The sequence below is a fragment of the Panthera onca genome, chromosome E2 (genome assembly GCF_046562875.1).
Source record: "Panthera onca isolate mPanOnc1 chromosome E2, mPanOnc1 haplotype 2, whole genome shotgun sequence".
NCBI classification, from domain to species: domain Eukaryota; kingdom Metazoa; phylum Chordata; class Mammalia; order Carnivora; family Felidae; genus Panthera; species Panthera onca.
This window is the reverse complement of record NC_138353.1, coordinates 10,954,081-10,969,975: the sequence shown is the minus strand read 5'-3', so window position 1 is coordinate 10,969,975 and position 15,895 is coordinate 10,954,081. Positions and strand designations below refer to the sequence as shown.

At 58.0% G+C, this 15,895-nt stretch overlaps 2 protein-coding genes and 1 long non-coding RNA gene across 5 annotated transcripts in view; 1 reads left to right on the top strand and 2 right to left on the bottom strand.

Moving 5' to 3' along the window:
* EML2 (EMAP like 2) overlaps positions 1–5,595 on the bottom strand; it is a 33,669-nt gene extending 28,074 nt beyond the window's left edge. The window contains exon 1 of the mRNA XM_078439667.2: positions 5,489–5,595. The gene's annotated coding sequence lies outside the window, so the exon portion shown is untranslated. The remainder of the gene's footprint in view (positions 1–5,488) is intronic.
* GIPR (gastric inhibitory polypeptide receptor) lies at positions 4,907–15,796 on the top strand. Of its 3 annotated transcripts, XM_060651495.3 has the most exons (13): positions 4,909–5,564; positions 5,956–6,055; positions 6,496–6,603; positions 7,005–7,108; positions 7,804–7,907; positions 8,104–8,248; positions 8,955–9,114; positions 9,324–9,384; positions 9,720–9,789; positions 9,908–9,996; positions 10,092–10,230; positions 12,253–12,294; positions 12,392–13,090. In XM_060651495.3, exons 1-13 carry the CDS (start codon positions 5,490–5,492, stop codon positions 12,596–12,598), a joined length of 1,404 nt encoding a protein of 467 aa, XP_060507478.1. In that variant the 5' UTR covers positions 4,909–5,489; the 3' UTR covers positions 12,599–13,090. The 3 variants fall into 3 exon arrangements, with proteins under 3 accessions (XP_060507480.1, XP_060507479.1, XP_060507478.1); XM_060651497.3 differs by lacking the exons at positions 12,253–12,294; positions 12,392–13,090 and adding an exon at positions 15,042–15,796 and having other exon boundaries at positions 4,907–5,564; XM_060651496.3 differs by lacking the exon at positions 12,253–12,294 and having other exon boundaries at positions 4,908–5,564.
* On the bottom strand, positions 7,231–9,604 carry LOC132690715 (uncharacterized). The gene is made up of 2 exons (XR_009615472.3): positions 9,368–9,604; positions 7,231–8,012 (listed from the first exon to the last, which is right to left on the bottom strand). It is a non-coding gene; the product is annotated as an uncharacterized LOC132690715 (long non-coding RNA).
* Positions 15,797–15,895: the final 99 nt, after the last annotated feature.

Sequence of the window (15,895 nt, the reverse complement as noted above, 5' to 3'; positions counted from 1 at the left end):
GATGGGAATACCTCTGCCGCAGGTCTGTTCCGAGGATTAAATGAGATGGCACGTGTGTGAAATGACCAATGTCTGGTACCTACTGTTCTTACTATAATTATTATTACTGCTACTGCAGTAACCTCTGTCTTTCTGATTCCTTCTTCTTTCTTTGTGTTTCTCTTCCTACCTTGCCTTCTGTTAGTCTGTCTCCCTATTTGGGTCTATGCCGGGGCTGGGAGTTCCAAAGGGGCAGGGCCCCGGGACCCCTAGCACTGCCAAGCCCAGGGCCTGATACATTAAAAGTACCCAGTAAAATGAACAGAACCCTGCTCCGTGCCAAACCAGTGTTGGGCGATGCTGGGGACCCACAAGCCACTGAGATAGCCCCAGTCCTGTCCTCACAGAGCTCACAGTCTGGGAGAGGAAGTAGTTATTTGTTGAATGGATGGATGAATGGATGGATGGATGAGCACATAAATGAGCTAACTTTGAGGTGGGCTTGGGATACTGGACAAAATTTGAGTGGAGGCACTTGAGGCAGAGAGTACTGCTAGAACAAAGGTCAAGGGCCCGGGAAGAGTCTGAAGAGCTGGGACATCTCAGTAAAAGGGCTGAAGAGGTCAGCAAGGGCCTTGGAGGCCAGGGAGAAGGAGGCTGGGCTTCCTTCTGAGGGCACTGGGGAGCCATGGCAGGTTGTGAGCTGGAGAGGGACAGGGGCAGTTCTTGCTTTAGCGTGATCACTCTGGCTGCCTGGCTGTCCTATGGGAAGACGTGCAGATGGAAAGAAGAGGGTTGCGACCGGGGTGCCCTGGATCAGAACTGGGTCTAGGGGGAGATACTAGAAACCTGGAGGAAAATGCCCAGGCCAGCCGGCTCTCCCGGACACCAGGAAAGGGGCTTCAGGGCTGGCCCGCCACCACCAGGGGGCAGCCAGGGCTACAGGTTTGAATCTCTCAGTGTGTTTTCCCAGGGTGGGGAGGTTTACACCTTGCTTTGGAGGTGGGGGGGAAGTTGGAGCTATCTGTGGGGCCGGCTGAGAGCCCCTCCGCTCTCCTGCCGCCACCCTGGCCCCTTGGGCCCCTGGAGCCCCCACCCCACCAGCAGGAGATTATGTCAATACAGCCCCGCCGCTTCCAGCCAGGACAATATTTGTCCTCAGGATCTGGGGAGGTCGCTATGGAGACGGGGCTGCAGGGTGGGGGGAGCACCCCCTCCCGGCAGAGGGCGAGGGGTGCTGGGCATCTCTGCCTCATCTCTGTCTGATTGTGTCTGAGAGTTTCCCCCCATGCTGTCTGCCTTTCACGTTTCTCTCTCTGAACCATCTCCTCATCTCTGTCTCTGTCTCTGGATACCTGTCTGTGGGTCTCTGTCTCTCAGGCCTCATCTCTGTGGGTCTCTTGCTCTGTCCTTTACTGTCTCTCTCTGGGTCCCCAGCTCTATGCTTCTCCGTGGCTCTAGCTCTCTCTGGGTTTCATGTCTCTGTATCTTGGTCTGTCTTTGGGGCTTTGTCTCTGTCTGTCTCTGGGATCCCATGTTTGTGTTTGTCTCTCTAGGCCCCTGTCTCTGGATCCCTGTCCCTTTCTGCCCCTGGGTTCCTGCTTTCTCTGGATCCTGTGTGTGTGTGTGTGTGTGTGTGTGTGTGTGTGTCTTTCAGGCCTCATCTCTCTGCAGTCCTGAATCTCAGGGGGGCCATCTCAGCCTCCCATTTCTGGCCTCAGTCCCCACAGGGTGCCCCCTGTCCCCATCTCTCTCTGCCTCATTTCTCCTGTACCATCTGCTGGCACACCAGGCCAGCTCCCCACAGGCTCTGCTTGGCTACAGCCCCAGCGGGGAAGGCACAGACCTTCCAGCTTCTTCCTCACGACCCCACCTCGCCTGACTGCCTCCTTTGGGGGGCACCGCCTGCTCCTTGCTGGGGGTGGGGTGATGACAGGCACAGAGACCCAGGACCTGAGGCAATGGAGAGAGAGGAACAGAGAGACGGACACCCTAAGAGCTGAGAGGAGATGAGACTCAGGGAAGAGAAAGGGGAGAGGTTAAAGATGGGAGAGGGAGAGATTCACACACACACACACACACACACAGACACACACGCACACGGAGAGAACAGAGGTGTGGGAATTAGAGTGTGTGTGTGTGTGTGTGTGTGTGTGTGTGTGTGTGTATGTGGCCCCGCTGCCCCCTCCCCAGAACCCAGGAGGGTTGGTGGGGGGAGCAGAGGGCCAGGCAGGGTCCCAGGCACTGCCCCTCCTGTGCACCCTGTGCTCGGTTGTGACTGGTTCCCCCGCAGGGGACCTCCAGACTCTGAGGGCTGATGAGAAGCTCCAAAGCCACAGCAGCGTCCTGGCTGGTCACCTCTCCTCACGGCCCATTTTTCAGGCTCTCTCTCCCTCCAACCTCCCCCGTCTTCCTCTCAAAGTGGCCATCGCTCAGTTTCTGCATGTTCTCTCTCCCTCTTCCCCTCCTCCTCTGTACCGCCCCCTCGTTGCCTCTGTTTCTCCCTCCTTGTCTCCCTGTGTACTTTTCTCTATGTTTGTCTCTTTCTCTCTCTGTCCCTGTCTCTCTTGGTCTCCTTGTCTCCATCTCTTCCTGTCTGTCTGTCTCTGGTCTCTCTGGACCCTTGGTTTCTTTTCCTGTCTCTCTCACCACCTAAATTCCACTCCACTGCTCCCCCCTCTTCTCTGGTCTCTCCTCTCCCCCTTTCCAGCCTCCCCACTACCTTCCCAGCTCTAGCTGGGCACCACCCCCCCCCAGGCTCTCTTGGGGTCCAGGAGAAACGCCCTCCCACCCCCAGCCTCTCCCCGAGGTGCTGGGCTATCTCAGACCCCTCTCCCTCTCCACCCCGCCAACTGAGCCTTTCCCAGGACCCAGAGGGCGCCAGGAATGTGGGGCAGAGAGCAAGGAGGCCACAGCTGGAGGCCAGAGAGCCAGGACCCCTCCCGGTCACCCCTTCTCCCAGACTTGTCTCCTTCCAGCCCCTGGTGCTGGACCTGGCCTCCCCCTACTCCCTGCCCCTGCTGGGGCCTCTGGGCCTCAGTTTCTCCTCTGCAAAGTGGGCAGACTCACCTCTGCCCCACTTATCTAATAGGTCCCGGCGGGGGGGGGGGGTGGGGAGGGTGTGCTCCTGAATGTTACTAGTTGACTAACGTGCACGAAGTGTGTCGCAGTTTGTACTAATGAGGGATTTGCACCTTGGGAACTGGGACTCAGTTTCTAAGGCTTCCCCCCGTCCCGTACAGACGTTTTTAGGCAAAGGAAGAGACTGGAAGCGGAGACCATGCCAAGGTGTGTGACTCTGTGGTGATGGGGACCACGAGACCCTGTGAGCCTGTGGGTTTGTGTGTGATCGTGGGACGATGGCCTGTGACCCTCGGTGCGTCTGTGTGGCTTTGCGTGATGGTGTGATGGCGGCATCATGGCGCGTGACGTGCATGTGACCGCCTGGGACTGGTGAGTGCGGGTGAGGGTGCGATGCAGAGTCCTGTGCCTGTACCACCATGGCGCTGGGGGTGACCACGTGAGGGTGACAGTGTGGCCATGTGGCAGCAGCCGTGAGAGTGTGTGCCTCAGTGACAACTGGGGAATGTGTGTCCTTGGGATGTGGCTGTGGACCCTGGTGACTTAAGTGAACTGTAAGAGCATCGGTGGGTATGGTTGTGTGACCTGTAGGTCGTGGCATTAAAGGATGATGTGACAGGGTGAAAAGCCACATCACGGTGGGTTTATGTCACCGACAGTCATGCTTGGAGACTCTGCTGTATGCCTGAACCTGTGCTGAGTGACACTGGGGACCCAGCGATGACCGCAAGGCCCTGGCCGGGTCCGCAAGTTGCCACAGGCCAGTTGGAGAGACAGAAGGTGTCTGTGACGTGACCTAGTGATTGTGTGACAGTGCGTGTGACTGACACGGTATCCCCGGGGCTTCGCGAAGACGTGACTGTGTTGCTATGTGAGTGGAGGGGTCTGCACCCGGGGTGCACGTGACTGTATCACCGTGGATGACTGTCATACCTGGAGGGAAAAGACCTTGGTTCTCTGAGGGTAACCCTGGGTTGCACAGCTGTAAATGACCGGCGGAAAAGTGTTCAGGGAGCCACAGCGTGTGACCATGCTATGCCTCTCCATGGCTCAGTGGATGGGACCTCGTGTGACACCGTGTGTGGCTGCGTGACTGCGGTTGTGTGTGACGGCTGGGTGCGATGGGTGGGACAGCGTGACAGACTGTGACCCCGGCTCCCCGGCTGCTGTTGCACGTGACTCTGAGCGACTTTGATACTCACACGCCACTGGCCCCCTGCTCTGGGTCTCTCCAGAGCTCCCCCCTCCTACTCCCCGGGCCCCGCCCTCTCCCACCACCCCGGGCTGTCACCTCCTCCAGAGCCCTGGTGAGGCAGTGGAGGCAGCAGCAGAGGCAGCCACAGCGCCCCGGAGTGAGTGACCAAGAGCAGATCTGGGGACAGGTGAGGGCTCCCCCAATCCCAGCCCGTTCCCCTGCCCCCATGTCCCGCTCAAGTCTCTGGGTCCCTCTTTCTCTGTTTCTTAACCCACGCCTTGCTGTCTTTGTCTCTCCGTGCCCACAGTCTCTATCCTCCTGTCTGTCTCTGGGTATCTCCGTCTCCAGGTCTCCCAATCTCTGTTCAGCCTATCGCTGAACCTTTATCTCTCCTTGCCCCATTCTCTGTGTCTCTCTCCATGTCTCTCTCCCCTCTTTGTCTCCTTGCCCACATTTTTGTCTTTTTCTGTCGTTTGCTCTCTGGTCGCATTCCGCGCAGTCTCTGTATTTCTGTTTCATCCATTTCTCGGGCTCCGTCTGAGATCTTCCCCTGCCCGCCCCCCTTTCTCTACATGGTGCTAATGTGCCAGGTATTGGGGTCAGACGCATTTCCAGGCATCTGGGTCCCCCAGACCTAAGCCCCCCAGCCCCTAAGCCTCTGACTCCTCTCTAGTCCCTAGGGAGAGGGTCGTTCCATCGACTCGGCTTTCTCCGGATCGGGCAAGGTCTATAAGGTCGAGTCCCCATCTGTCATTTGAAAACCCCGTGGGCTGGGAGAGTGGGAACTCCGAGGGTCCTTTCAAGCCCCGTGCCTGACGATTTCTGTGACCTCTTCTCCGAGGCAGTCCCCAGGTTTCCCAGAGTCTCTAGGTCTAGACTCCGGGTGACATTAGCGCTTCCGCCCTGTCGAAGCAGCTCTAAGGCAACCGCGCCCTCAGCAAACACCCCCCTTCCACCGCCGCTGCCCCAGCAACACTTGGGGGCGGGCCTGGGGATCACGTGTCGGATCTCGGCCTCGCCCCCTCGCCCCCACCCCTTCCGTCGTCACTCGTGGGAGCGGAGTGGGGGGCGCTGCCTCCCAGTCTGCAAGTTTGAGTCCCAGAGCCGATGGCGCTGGGGCCGGAGGGGAGGGCGGAGGCTCCTGACTCTACCCCCTGACCCTGCAGGCCCCTGACTGCCCCTACGTGATCAGACCCTTGGTCCCCCTCTCCCCCCATGCCCCACCGTCCTCACGATGCTGAACGGTCCGCCTTGGCACCTGCTTCTACCGCTACTCTGGTCGTGGGGGCCGCTGCTCCGGAGGGCGGAGGTGAGGACCCGAGGAGCCACAGGAGTTCAAGCCTGGGAGGGCGGTCTGGGGACGGTTTTAAGTCTTCCCCCACTGCAGAGAGAGTTTTAAGGCTGCCCCGCCTGTCCAGATTCAAGTTGTTTCCCCCTCAAATTCCCCTGATGATTTCCAGCCACTCTTTCCCCTAGTTTTCCTGGCGGTTTTCAGCCCTGCCCCCACCCCCACCCCCAACTTCCCGGTCTAGGCACCCCCGAAGACTTAGAAGAGGTTTCTAAGCCACGCAAGACTCCCGGACAAAACAGGGCAGCCTCTTCAAGTCCCCGCAGGGTGTTTTTGGCCCACACGAACCGCGCTGCCTGGGAGGGGGGGGTCGGTCGTGGGGGGGGGGGTCCTCCCTCCTCTCTTTCCATAGACAGGCTCTGTGGGGCAGACGGCGGGGGAGCTGTACCAGCGCTGGGAACGGTACCGTAGAGAGTGCCAGGAGACGCTGGAGGCCGTGGACCCCCCAGCAGGTGTGACTGGAGGCGGGAACTGAGAGCAGGGGGAGGACTAGGGCTGAGAGGCGGGCGCTTGAGGCGGGGCTAGGACTGGGGGGCGGGGCCTGAAGGAAGGCTGGGGTCGAGGTGGGCTGGGTCGCAGAGGCCTGGGTGATGCTTGGCCTCGGCGGGAAGCATCTAGACCTCAGTGCTTGGAGAGACTCGGGCGTAGCTCGTTTGAGTGGGAGCCGCCTGAGAAGCAACTTGAAGTGGGCGGGGGTTGGGGCGGGGCTGAATCCGGTGGGTGGAGCCTAAAGTGGCCCGCGAAGGGGCGGGGCCTGGTGCCTGGTGGGAGGGGCCGTGGCAGACCGCTCCGGGTGGGCGGGGGTAGGGCAGAGCTTGTTCGTGGAAGGCGGAGAAGCCTTGCGCTGGGTCCAGCCGGTCCACCCGACGCCTGGCCCTCACGCCCACCCCAGGCCTCGCCTGTAACGGGTCCTTCGATATGTACGTCTGCTGGGACTACGCTGCACCCAACGCCACCGCCCGTGCGTCCTGCCCCTGGTACCTGCCCTGGCACAGCCACGGTGAGGTGCCCCCTGGACCCCGCACCCCCCGACAAAAATAGATCCTAACCCTGCCCCAGACACCACTCACCCAAATCTCGCCTACGCTTGATCTCCTGCTCCTTTCTGTCCGGCTGGGTGTCTCCTTCTGCCTGATCAAGCTCTGTCTCTGTATCTCTCTGAGAGCCCCTGGGTTCTTATTTTCTCTCCTTTTCCTTTTCCTTTTCCTTTTCCTTTTCCTGAGTCTGTCTTTGGGCGTCTTGATCTGCCTCTCCTAACCAGCTATGTGGCCTAGAGCAATTTATTTAACCTCTTTATGCCTCAACTTCCTCATCTGTAAAATGGGGTTGATAATAGTACTCTTGTCTTTCTGTTTCTCCCTCTTTCTCTGTGCCTCTGCCCCCCTCCTTTGTTTTTTACAGTGGCTACAGGCTTTGTCCTCCGCCATTGTGGCAGTGATGGCCAATGGGGACCTTGGAGGGACCATTCTCAGTGTGAGGACCCAGAGAAGAATGGAGCCTTTCAGGTAAAGAGCGGTGAGGGATTCAGGTTAGGATGTGCAGGGAGAGATGAAAAGACAGCTGTCTCGGGTAGAGCCTGAAACCCCTTGTACTGTTGAAGATAGAAACCCAACTTAAACTTGCATGATGGAGAAAGAAAGAGAAATGTATATTGGCTTCTGTGATTGAAAAGCATTAGGCCACAGTTTCAGGCACAGCTGGATCTAGGCGCTCAAATGCTGGTGTTGGAAATCTCTCTGTCTCTCACTACACCATGACTTTGTTTTTCTCTGTGCTGGTCTCATCTTTTCCGTGGGGTGAAAAGTGTGGTCCCCATTAACGAACACCAGGCTCACATCCCACCAACCAAGCAAGACGGTGGGGAGACTGCATTTTGCTCTCCATAGCTCTAACGAAATGTCCCAGGACTGACACTTATTGGCCTGTTGTGGGTCGCGTCCGCCCGGCACACTGTGTAAGGGTGTGTCTGTGTGTGCAGGGGGTTACATAGAATGCTCTGATTGGCTGGCTGGTCACGTGCTCAGCCCTGGACTGAGGGGCGGAGTCAGCCCCACCCAAAGAGGGTAGATGGATCCCCAAGGGAAAATTGGGAAGCTGGGCGGGAACAAAAAGCAGGGCCCCTTTCTGGCCCTGGGGGAAGCACTGAACTCTGTCCCTGTGTCCCCCTGTCCTCCTGCACCCCACCCCCACCCCGGCTTAGGATCAACGGCTGATTTTCGAGCGGCTGCAGGTCATGTACACCGTGGGCTACTCCGTGTCCCTGGCCACACTGCTGCTGGCCCTGCTCATCTTGAGTTTCTTCAGGTGGGACCTCCAGCCCTGAGCGGCAGCGGCAGACACTGGGCCTCAGTTTGCCCAGTAAGATGGGGTGGTCAGGCTCCACGACCAACAGGCATCCAACAAGCGGTTCTGTGGGAAGGGCTGGGAGGTGACTTAAGGGGTTCTCTGGGGCCACGGACAGGTCTCCAGGGGTCCCCAGCCTGCCTCCTATCTCCCCTAGGCGGTTGCGCTGCACTCGAAACTACATCCACATCAACCTGTTCACGTCTTTCATGCTGCGGGCGGCGGCCATCCTCACTCGAGACCGTTTGCTACCTCCTCCTGGCCCCTACCCTGGGGACCAAGCCCCTGTCCTGTGGAAACCGGTGAGCGTCGTCCCGCTCTTCTCAAACTGGGGTTCTGCCTCCTCAGCGTCCTCCATCGTTGGCCCCCTCACCTCCTGTATGGGACTTTTCCATTCCCTTTCTCTCATTATCTCACCCCTCCCGGGACTTGTCCACCAAGGAGAGAGTCCCCTTGCTGGAGGCGGGGCGTGGCAGGATGGGAGAAATTAACTGGGCGAGCGGGGGGTGCGGGGGTGGGGTGGGGCGGGATTCGGTAACACACCAATTTGTTACTGAGAGACAAAGGTGGGAGAGGCTAAGGGTCTGGGGGCCCGGGTGAGAAAAACTTTGTGGTCGCGAGATGGGCCATACCACTAGTTAAGAAGCCATGGGGTGGGAGAGCCCATGTGCTGGTGGGACCAGGGGGATGGGATGGGAGAAACCTTTGGATAGGGCAAGTAGTTAAGTTCAATTTTTAGGAGGTAGGGTGCGAGAGGCCATATTTGGGGGAGGGAGGATTGGGGAGGGACTCTGATAAGCAAGATGGGTGATACCAAGTGTCAAAGAGGTTAAGCGTGGCATAGCTCGCACAGGGGAAGAGAGCAGATGAGGGAAATCGACCACGGGCTCCATCCGCTGGCGGTGCAGAGAGGGAGGTGAATGCTTGATGGCGGGAGACGGAGCAGGAAGGCTTGGGGCCCCCCTGGAGGCCTTGACTGCCCCCTCCCCCGGTCTGGCCACTCCCTAGGCCCTAGCTGCCTGCCGCACGGCCCAGATCGTGACCCAGTACTGCGTGGGCGCCAACTACACGTGGCTGCTGGTGGAGGGGGTCTACCTACACAGTCTCCTGGTGCTTGTGGGAGGTCCCGAGGGGGGCCACTTCCGCTGCTACGTGTTCCTCGGCTGGGGTGAGCCCCGACCCTGTCCCCTGCCCAGCCCAGCGCGTCTCCACTCTCCCGATTACTCCGCTGGTCTACCTCAGGGGGTCTCCTCCCCTCTCTGGGTTTTTGCCTCCCCACCCCGGCGGGGGAAATTCCGCGGGTCTTGGGCCTGGCGGGGCCCGTGCGCGCGCTGACGGCTGCGGCGGGGTGGGGGGCGGGGGTCGGGGTCTGCACAGGGGCCCCCGCGCTTTTCGTCATTCCCTGGGTGATCGTCAGGTACCTGTACGAGAACACGCAGTGAGTCTTGGGGTCTGGGGTGGGGCCTGGGAGGTGGGCGGAGCTTTGAGGGACGCGGGCGGGTTGTGATGGAAACGCGGGGAGGTTCGGATGGCACGTCGGGGCTCGGAGGGAAAGGGGCTTGGTGGGATCTAAAGGAACGGGGAGCTAGGAAAGGTTGTGTGCTGGAATGGGGTGGGGGGGGGCGGAGTAAGGGCGGGGCCTGGATCGTAGAGGGCGGGGCTTTAAAGGAACGTGGGTGTGGCGTTAAGGAAAGTGGGCGGAGCTGGCGAAAGGGTGTGCGTGATCCCGAGGGTCCTGGGGTTTTCTCTTAGCTCTACTCCCTCTCCCACCAGGTGCTGGGAGCGGAACGAAGTCAAGGCCATTTGGTGGATCATACGCACCCCTATCCTCGTGACTATCTCGGTAAGGCCGACCCTGCCTCCTCCGGGCCATCCTCTGGAATTCCCCACCCTGGGAAACTGGGCGCCTCCTGTCCCCCGGGACGGGATGCGGTTGGCTCAGCCTCTGTCTCTCCCTGCAGATTAATTTTCTCATCTTTATTCGCATCCTTGGCATCCTCGTGTCCAAACTGAGGACGCGACAGATGCGCTGCCCGGACTACCGGCTGAGGTGAGGCAGGGTGGCCGGGGACGGAGGGAAAGGGGCGGGGCGCGAGAGGGAGGAGGACCTGGGGCTGCGGGACCACTGCCACCCTCCGCCAACAGGCTGGCTCGCTCCACGCTGACGCTGGTGCCCCTGCTGGGCGTCCACGAGGTGGTGTTTGCTCCCGTGACAGAGGAACAGGCCCGGGGTGCCCTGCGCTTCGCCAAGCTCGGCTTTGAGATCTTCCTCAGCTCGTTCCAGGTGCTAAGGCGGGGTGCAGGGGGTACACCCTTCGGCCTGGGGCCCTCCTCCCCAGAAGGGGCGGTGGGGGGGGGGCGCTACAATCGTCCACCGATGCAGCCACTGAATGCAGTGTGGACACATGAACACGCTCCTCCATTCTGTGCAGGGTACTGAGCTAGCTCTGTCCTGAGCTGGGGAGGCAGCCGGGATGGGGACGGTAGACCAGGTGGCTTAGCAGTACTGCCTCCTGGGGAAGATGGAGGGCTTTGCAGCCGCACAGGGGCTCCCAGGGCTTCCCACCTCCATGGCCTTCACCTAGAGTCTGAGCTAGGGTGGGGGTTAGATGAGGTGCCTGGGGCTCAAAATGTAAGGAGGCACTCACTCCAGAATTTAGGGCCAACCCTGCCTGCACTTGTTCTGCCCCAGTAGCCACCTGCTTTTCCTTGTTGGGCCTCAGTTTTCTCATCTCTAAGTGGGAACAATACGAATCTCACCTCACAAGGCCGTTCCTTCATTCAATTCAGCAAAAACCTATTGAACGCTCACCGGGTCCCAAGCCATCTTCCAGGCTTACTATGGGGATACGGCCAGGAACCAAATGGTTCCTACCCTCTAGTGGGAGAGACAGATGCTAAACATGCCATAGGAGAAAAATCTACCGAATGTCGGATGGGGAGACGTGCCCTGAGGGAAATAGAGGGGCAGACAATATATGGGGTTATAGACAGGGGGCCAGGGAAGGCCTCGCTGAGAAGACATACGTTGGAGGCGAGGGAACGAGCCAGGCAGATATTTGGGGAAGATGTTCCAGGAAGAGAAACATGAAGTGCAAGACCCCTGACGTGGGCGAGAGTACCTTTCATGATGGAAGAAGGCCAACATGCCTGAAGCGGTGGGAGCCAGAGGAAGCAAGGGGGAGATAGCCCAGAGAGGCGAGGTACCCGGGCAGTGAGTACCTTGGCTTTTCCTTGAGTGGGTCGGGAGCCAGCGGAGAGGGATGTGATCAGAGTTAGAGTTTATTTTAAAAAATTATTTATTTATTTAGAATAAAAAGTTTTTAATGTTTATTTCGGAGAGCGCGCGCCAGGGGGGAGGGGTAGAGAAAGAGGGACACAGAACCCGAAGCAGGCTCTGAGCTCCAAGCTGTCAGCACGGAGTCCATAGCGGGGCTGGAACTCACAAACTGCGAGATCATGACCTGAGCCGAAGTCAGGTGCCCAACCGACTGAGCCACCCAGGTGCCCCTTAAAAAAATCTTTTTTAATTTAATTTTTTTTTTTTTTTTTTTTTTTAGGAGAGAGTGAGAGAGCTAGTGGGGGAAGGGCAGACAGAGAGAGAGAGAGGGAGACAGAGGTTCCAAAGCGGGCTCTGTGCTCACAGCAGGGCTCGAACTCAAACTGTGAGATCATGACCTGAGCTGAAGTCAGATGCTTAACCGACTGAGCCGCCCAGGCGCTCCAGAATTGGATTTTAATGGGATCATGGAAATTAATGAGATTTATAATATCTTAATAACAAATGATTGATTTGTTAGTTTATCAAGTAATTTATTCGTAGTTATGCATAGTTTGGATCTTAAGTTTATATGTAGAATGTATATATTTATAGAAATAGATAAGTGTCAAGTAAAACTAATTTATTAACAACACATAATATATTTCAACACAAGGGGCCAGGAACCAGAGCTTCTTGCATATTTGTTACTTCAGTTCTCACAATCACCACTCTATTATAATTACCCCCACTTTCCAGATGGAGAAACTGAGGCACAGAGGGGTTAAGTACTGGCCTAACTGGGTCGGAAAGTGGCCAAGCAGGGTATCCTATCTAGGCGGCGGTCCCCCTGTTCTCAACCTGATCGTTCAGCAAACAGGAGAGGGCGGAAGGCGTTCCGGGGCCGGGAGAAAGTGACTGAAATAGTCTAGGACCAGGGTGGCGGCAGCCGAGGTGGTTTGGGACCTGCTAAGGGTCCGAGCCCTTGAGGGGGTATCTGCCATCCGGCCCCCACTCTCGATTGACCCCCGCGCCTCCTTCCGGCAGGGCTTCCTCGTCGGCGTGGTCTACTGCTTTATCAACAAGGAGGTAGGGAGGGACAGCCCCGGCTCGCCGCCCGCGCCCTCTGGTGGCCGCGCAGGGAACGGCGCGCCCGGGGCCGCCTCTGAGCGACGTTCCGTTGCAGGTGCGGGCGGAGATCCGCCGCTGCTGGCATCGCTGTCGCCTGCGCCACAGCCTCGGTGAGGAGCGGCGCCAGCCACCGGAGCGCGCCTCCAGGACCCCGCCGTCGGGCTCAGGCCCCCGCCCGGTCGCCACTGACCGCACCCCATCCTTGGGGACCCTCCCAGGGCCTGGGAATGAGGCCAGCCGGGGCTTGGAAAGTCACTGCTAGGCAGCGGTCCATTCGAGTTAGCACGTATTTATTGAGCGCCTGCTGTGTACCAGGTCCAGTGTGGAGGGCACTGGGGAAATTGGGGTGGGGGTGGGAGGGGGGAAACAGAAGAAAAGGTCCCTGTTGCAGCTCACCAATGAGTGGGGGAAACAGCAAAGACAGAAAGAACATCGAGTGACACATTCGTTGTGGAATGGCCCATGAAGAAAAATGAAAAGGGAGCCTAAGGTGAGCCAGGAGGATCTCTGTCTCTGAGGTGACACTTAGGCCATACCTGCAAGAGGTGAAGGAGACCACTTTGGGAAGAAAATTCTAGGCAGAAGCAACAGCATCTGCAAAGGCCTCGAGGCAGGAAAGAGCTTGGGGGACAGGTAGCCTGCGTGGCTGGAGTGAGATGAGTCAGCGCCCAACCGATGGGGAGAGAGAAGTGGGCAGGGGCGCAAGATCTGGAGTTTTCTTCCAGGGGCATTGAAGATTCCTAGCAGGAGTGTCTCATGGGCTAATTTTTTTTTTTAATGTTTGTTTTGAAAGAGTGAGAGAGAGAGAATCCCAAGCAGGGTCCTCGCTATCAGCGTTGAGCCCCACGCAGGAGATCCCAAGAACCATGAGATCGTGACCTGAGCCGAAATCAAGAGTCGGATGCTTAACCGACTGAGCCACCCAGGCACCCCTGATGGGCTAATGTTTTAAGCAGATCCTCTGTCCGCCATGTGAGGGAACCGATTATTAGGGGCAGGAGTGGCCACTGCAGAGGGGGGTGAAGTGGTCAGACTCCAGCGCTATTTTAAAGGTAGAACTGAGGACTTGCTAATGTGTCGCACGCAGGACGTGCAGCCAGAAGTCCAGGAAGACTCCTAAGTTTTGGATGGTGGAGAGGAAAGAGATAGGGAGATGGGGAGTTCAGGGTGGGGAGAATCAAGAGTGCCTTTTGGTCACGTCAGGCTGGGAAAAAGGACCTGGGGCTCACAGGAGGGGAGACAGAAATACAAACGGGGGTAGAATGCTGGGCCAGAAGGGACTTGGCCTGTAGGCTAAATATGGGCCATTAAAGGCAGGCCTCGGAGCCGAACCCAGGACCACTGTCGGCTGGGGGTGCGGATGCACATCCCCACCCTCCTGGGCGGCCCCTGGGAACTGGGAGAATTAGGGGGAAGCCGACAGCCTGTGTCCGGACCACCTGTACCCACACTAGACTCTCACTCCTAAATCCGCCCCTGGCTCACATCTGCGCTTAGATTCAGTTAGTAGCTGGGTGTTTGCCTTGGGGTCCGCAGCCCCCTGGACAGATGTGCCCCGTTGCTGCTGGAGTCCGTCAAGCATGTGGTCCCGCTGGGACCCCCCCGCGGGCGTTGGGGGGTGCTCTGAAGCAGGGACCTTGTAAATAAAGCATGAGAAATGAGGCTGGCTGCGTGGCCGGGTAACTTCTGGAGGGTAGCACTGCTCTTCAGCCACGTGCTGCCACGAGAACACAGACGCTATGCTGCCACCGTCCCCCGTGCCTAGGAGAAACCCCTACTGGGAATGTTCTGTGATCTCCCGATACGCAACTCTCTGCCGTGCGTACAATTAAAATTGCGTGTGTGTGCCAAACATTTTCTGAGGGCTGCTTCTCTGAACAATGGCGTCGGAATGGCAAGACTGCAGAAACCAGCCTGCTTCAAACTTAGTTTGGGTACTTACTAGCCGTATGACTTGCGAAAAATTCCCAGCCTCTCTGTGCCTCAGCTTCTACTTCTGGAAAGCGGGTACAATGATGGCACCTACAATCTAGGTTGCCCGAGACTCCGGCGAGTTACTCTTAGGATGCTCCCTGGTGCGGGGGGCATGCTTTTCCTGCAATCTCTGCTTTCGCTTTCACCCAATGAAGGAAGGGGTGATTAGAAACCATTTGGGCAGGGGTGGGTGAAGGGGTGAGGAAATTCAGACTGATGCCAAGCAGGGTGCCTGAGGCAGGAGCCTTTGCTGCCAGCCCTCGAGGCAGGGAAACAACTTCCCACTTCCTGGGGAGAAGTCACCAAGAAGGGGGAGGCAGGGCAGGGATCTGAAGCCAGGACTGGGATTCCAGAGCCTGTGCTTTCCCAGCTGCTGCACAAGAATCGAATCCTTGCAGGGGTGGAGAGGGGGCGGGGGGTGGGGGGCACTGGGAGGAGTATCTCCTGCAGCAGCACCACTGCTCCCACGTTAGATAACGTGGCTCCATCATTTCCTGAGTGACCCTGGGCAAGTCACTTACCCTCTCTGGGCCTCAGCTGTCTCATCTATAAAATGGGATGGCTCTAGTATCTACTCACCAGACGAGTGTTCCAATTAGATGTGGACCACTCAGTAAACGTGCACCTCTATAACCTTACAGCTGTCGCTTTGTGTCACGCCTTCTCCTGTTACGGGGTCCCTCGCTGTCACTAATGGACTCCTGGAATAACTCAGGATGTGCCTTCCACAGCTCAGGGCATCAGACATCTCATTTTGTCCTCATCCTGACCCGAGGCCTGCCGACTCCTGACCGACCGAGCGTTTGGCCCCATCTGGAGAACGGAGTGAAAGACGCAGGCAGAGACAGAACAGAGACACGGGTGGGGGAGAGCACAATGTGTGCGCATCACCCCAAGACAGGGATCTTCCTTATCCCCCTCCCCACAATAAGTGAGCCTCCCACCCTGCCTTCCCCTCTATCGCCCTATGCCCTGCCCTACCCTACATTTGTCAGAAAATTTCACCCGAGGGCAATTAAGTTGTAATTCCAGGGCAGCAGAGCTCAGGGTTGAGGCCCAGGCTCTGGAGCAGGGTGGGTTTGAATGACAGCTTCCCGGCTGGGCTGGGTACCTCCGGGGAAGTGCTCACCTCTCTGTACCTCTCAGTTCCCTCCTCTGGAAACGGAGGCCAGAATTAACAGCGCCTGCTCACAGCGGTGGACAGGAAGGCTGAGCGGCACAGGGGCCGGGGCCTGGCACCCTAACAGTTTGGCAGTTGTCAGCTGCTGTCGCTATCAATATTTGGGTATTGACTGCTACAACGGTACCTTCTCCTCTCAGGGAGGGCAGGTCGGGGCTCTCCTGGGTACTGCTGGGTCCCCAGCATGGCAACACAGGCCTGGCACAGGGGAGGCACTTGGGGGACTGTTTCCTGACTGAACAAATGGAAAAAAAGACTGAAAGAAATCCTGAGTTAGACCCCAACTTACTGAGGAGGGGTAGAAGAAGCGAAGAGCCAGATGCGATGACAAGAAGCAGCTAGGAAAGATGAAGACAGAAAAACGAGCTCTCTGTATCCAACCTGTTCGTTTCACAGACGGGAAAA

What these genes read in the sequence shown, in the direction of transcription:
- GIPR (XM_060651495.3), top strand. Translation starts at nt 5,490, where the DNA reads ATGCTGAACGGTCCGCCTTGGCACCTGCTTCTACCGCTACTCTGGTCG. An exon ending in AGAAGAATGGAGCCTTTCAG is followed by an intron (nt 7,109 to 7,803) that starts GTAAAGAGCGGT and finishes ACCCCGGCTTAG; the next exon opens with GATCAACGGCTGATTTTCGA. An exon ending in CTCATCTTGAGTTTCTTCAG is followed by an intron (nt 7,908 to 8,103) that starts GTGGGACCTCCA and finishes TATCTCCCCTAG; the next exon opens with GCGGTTGCGCTGCACTCGAA.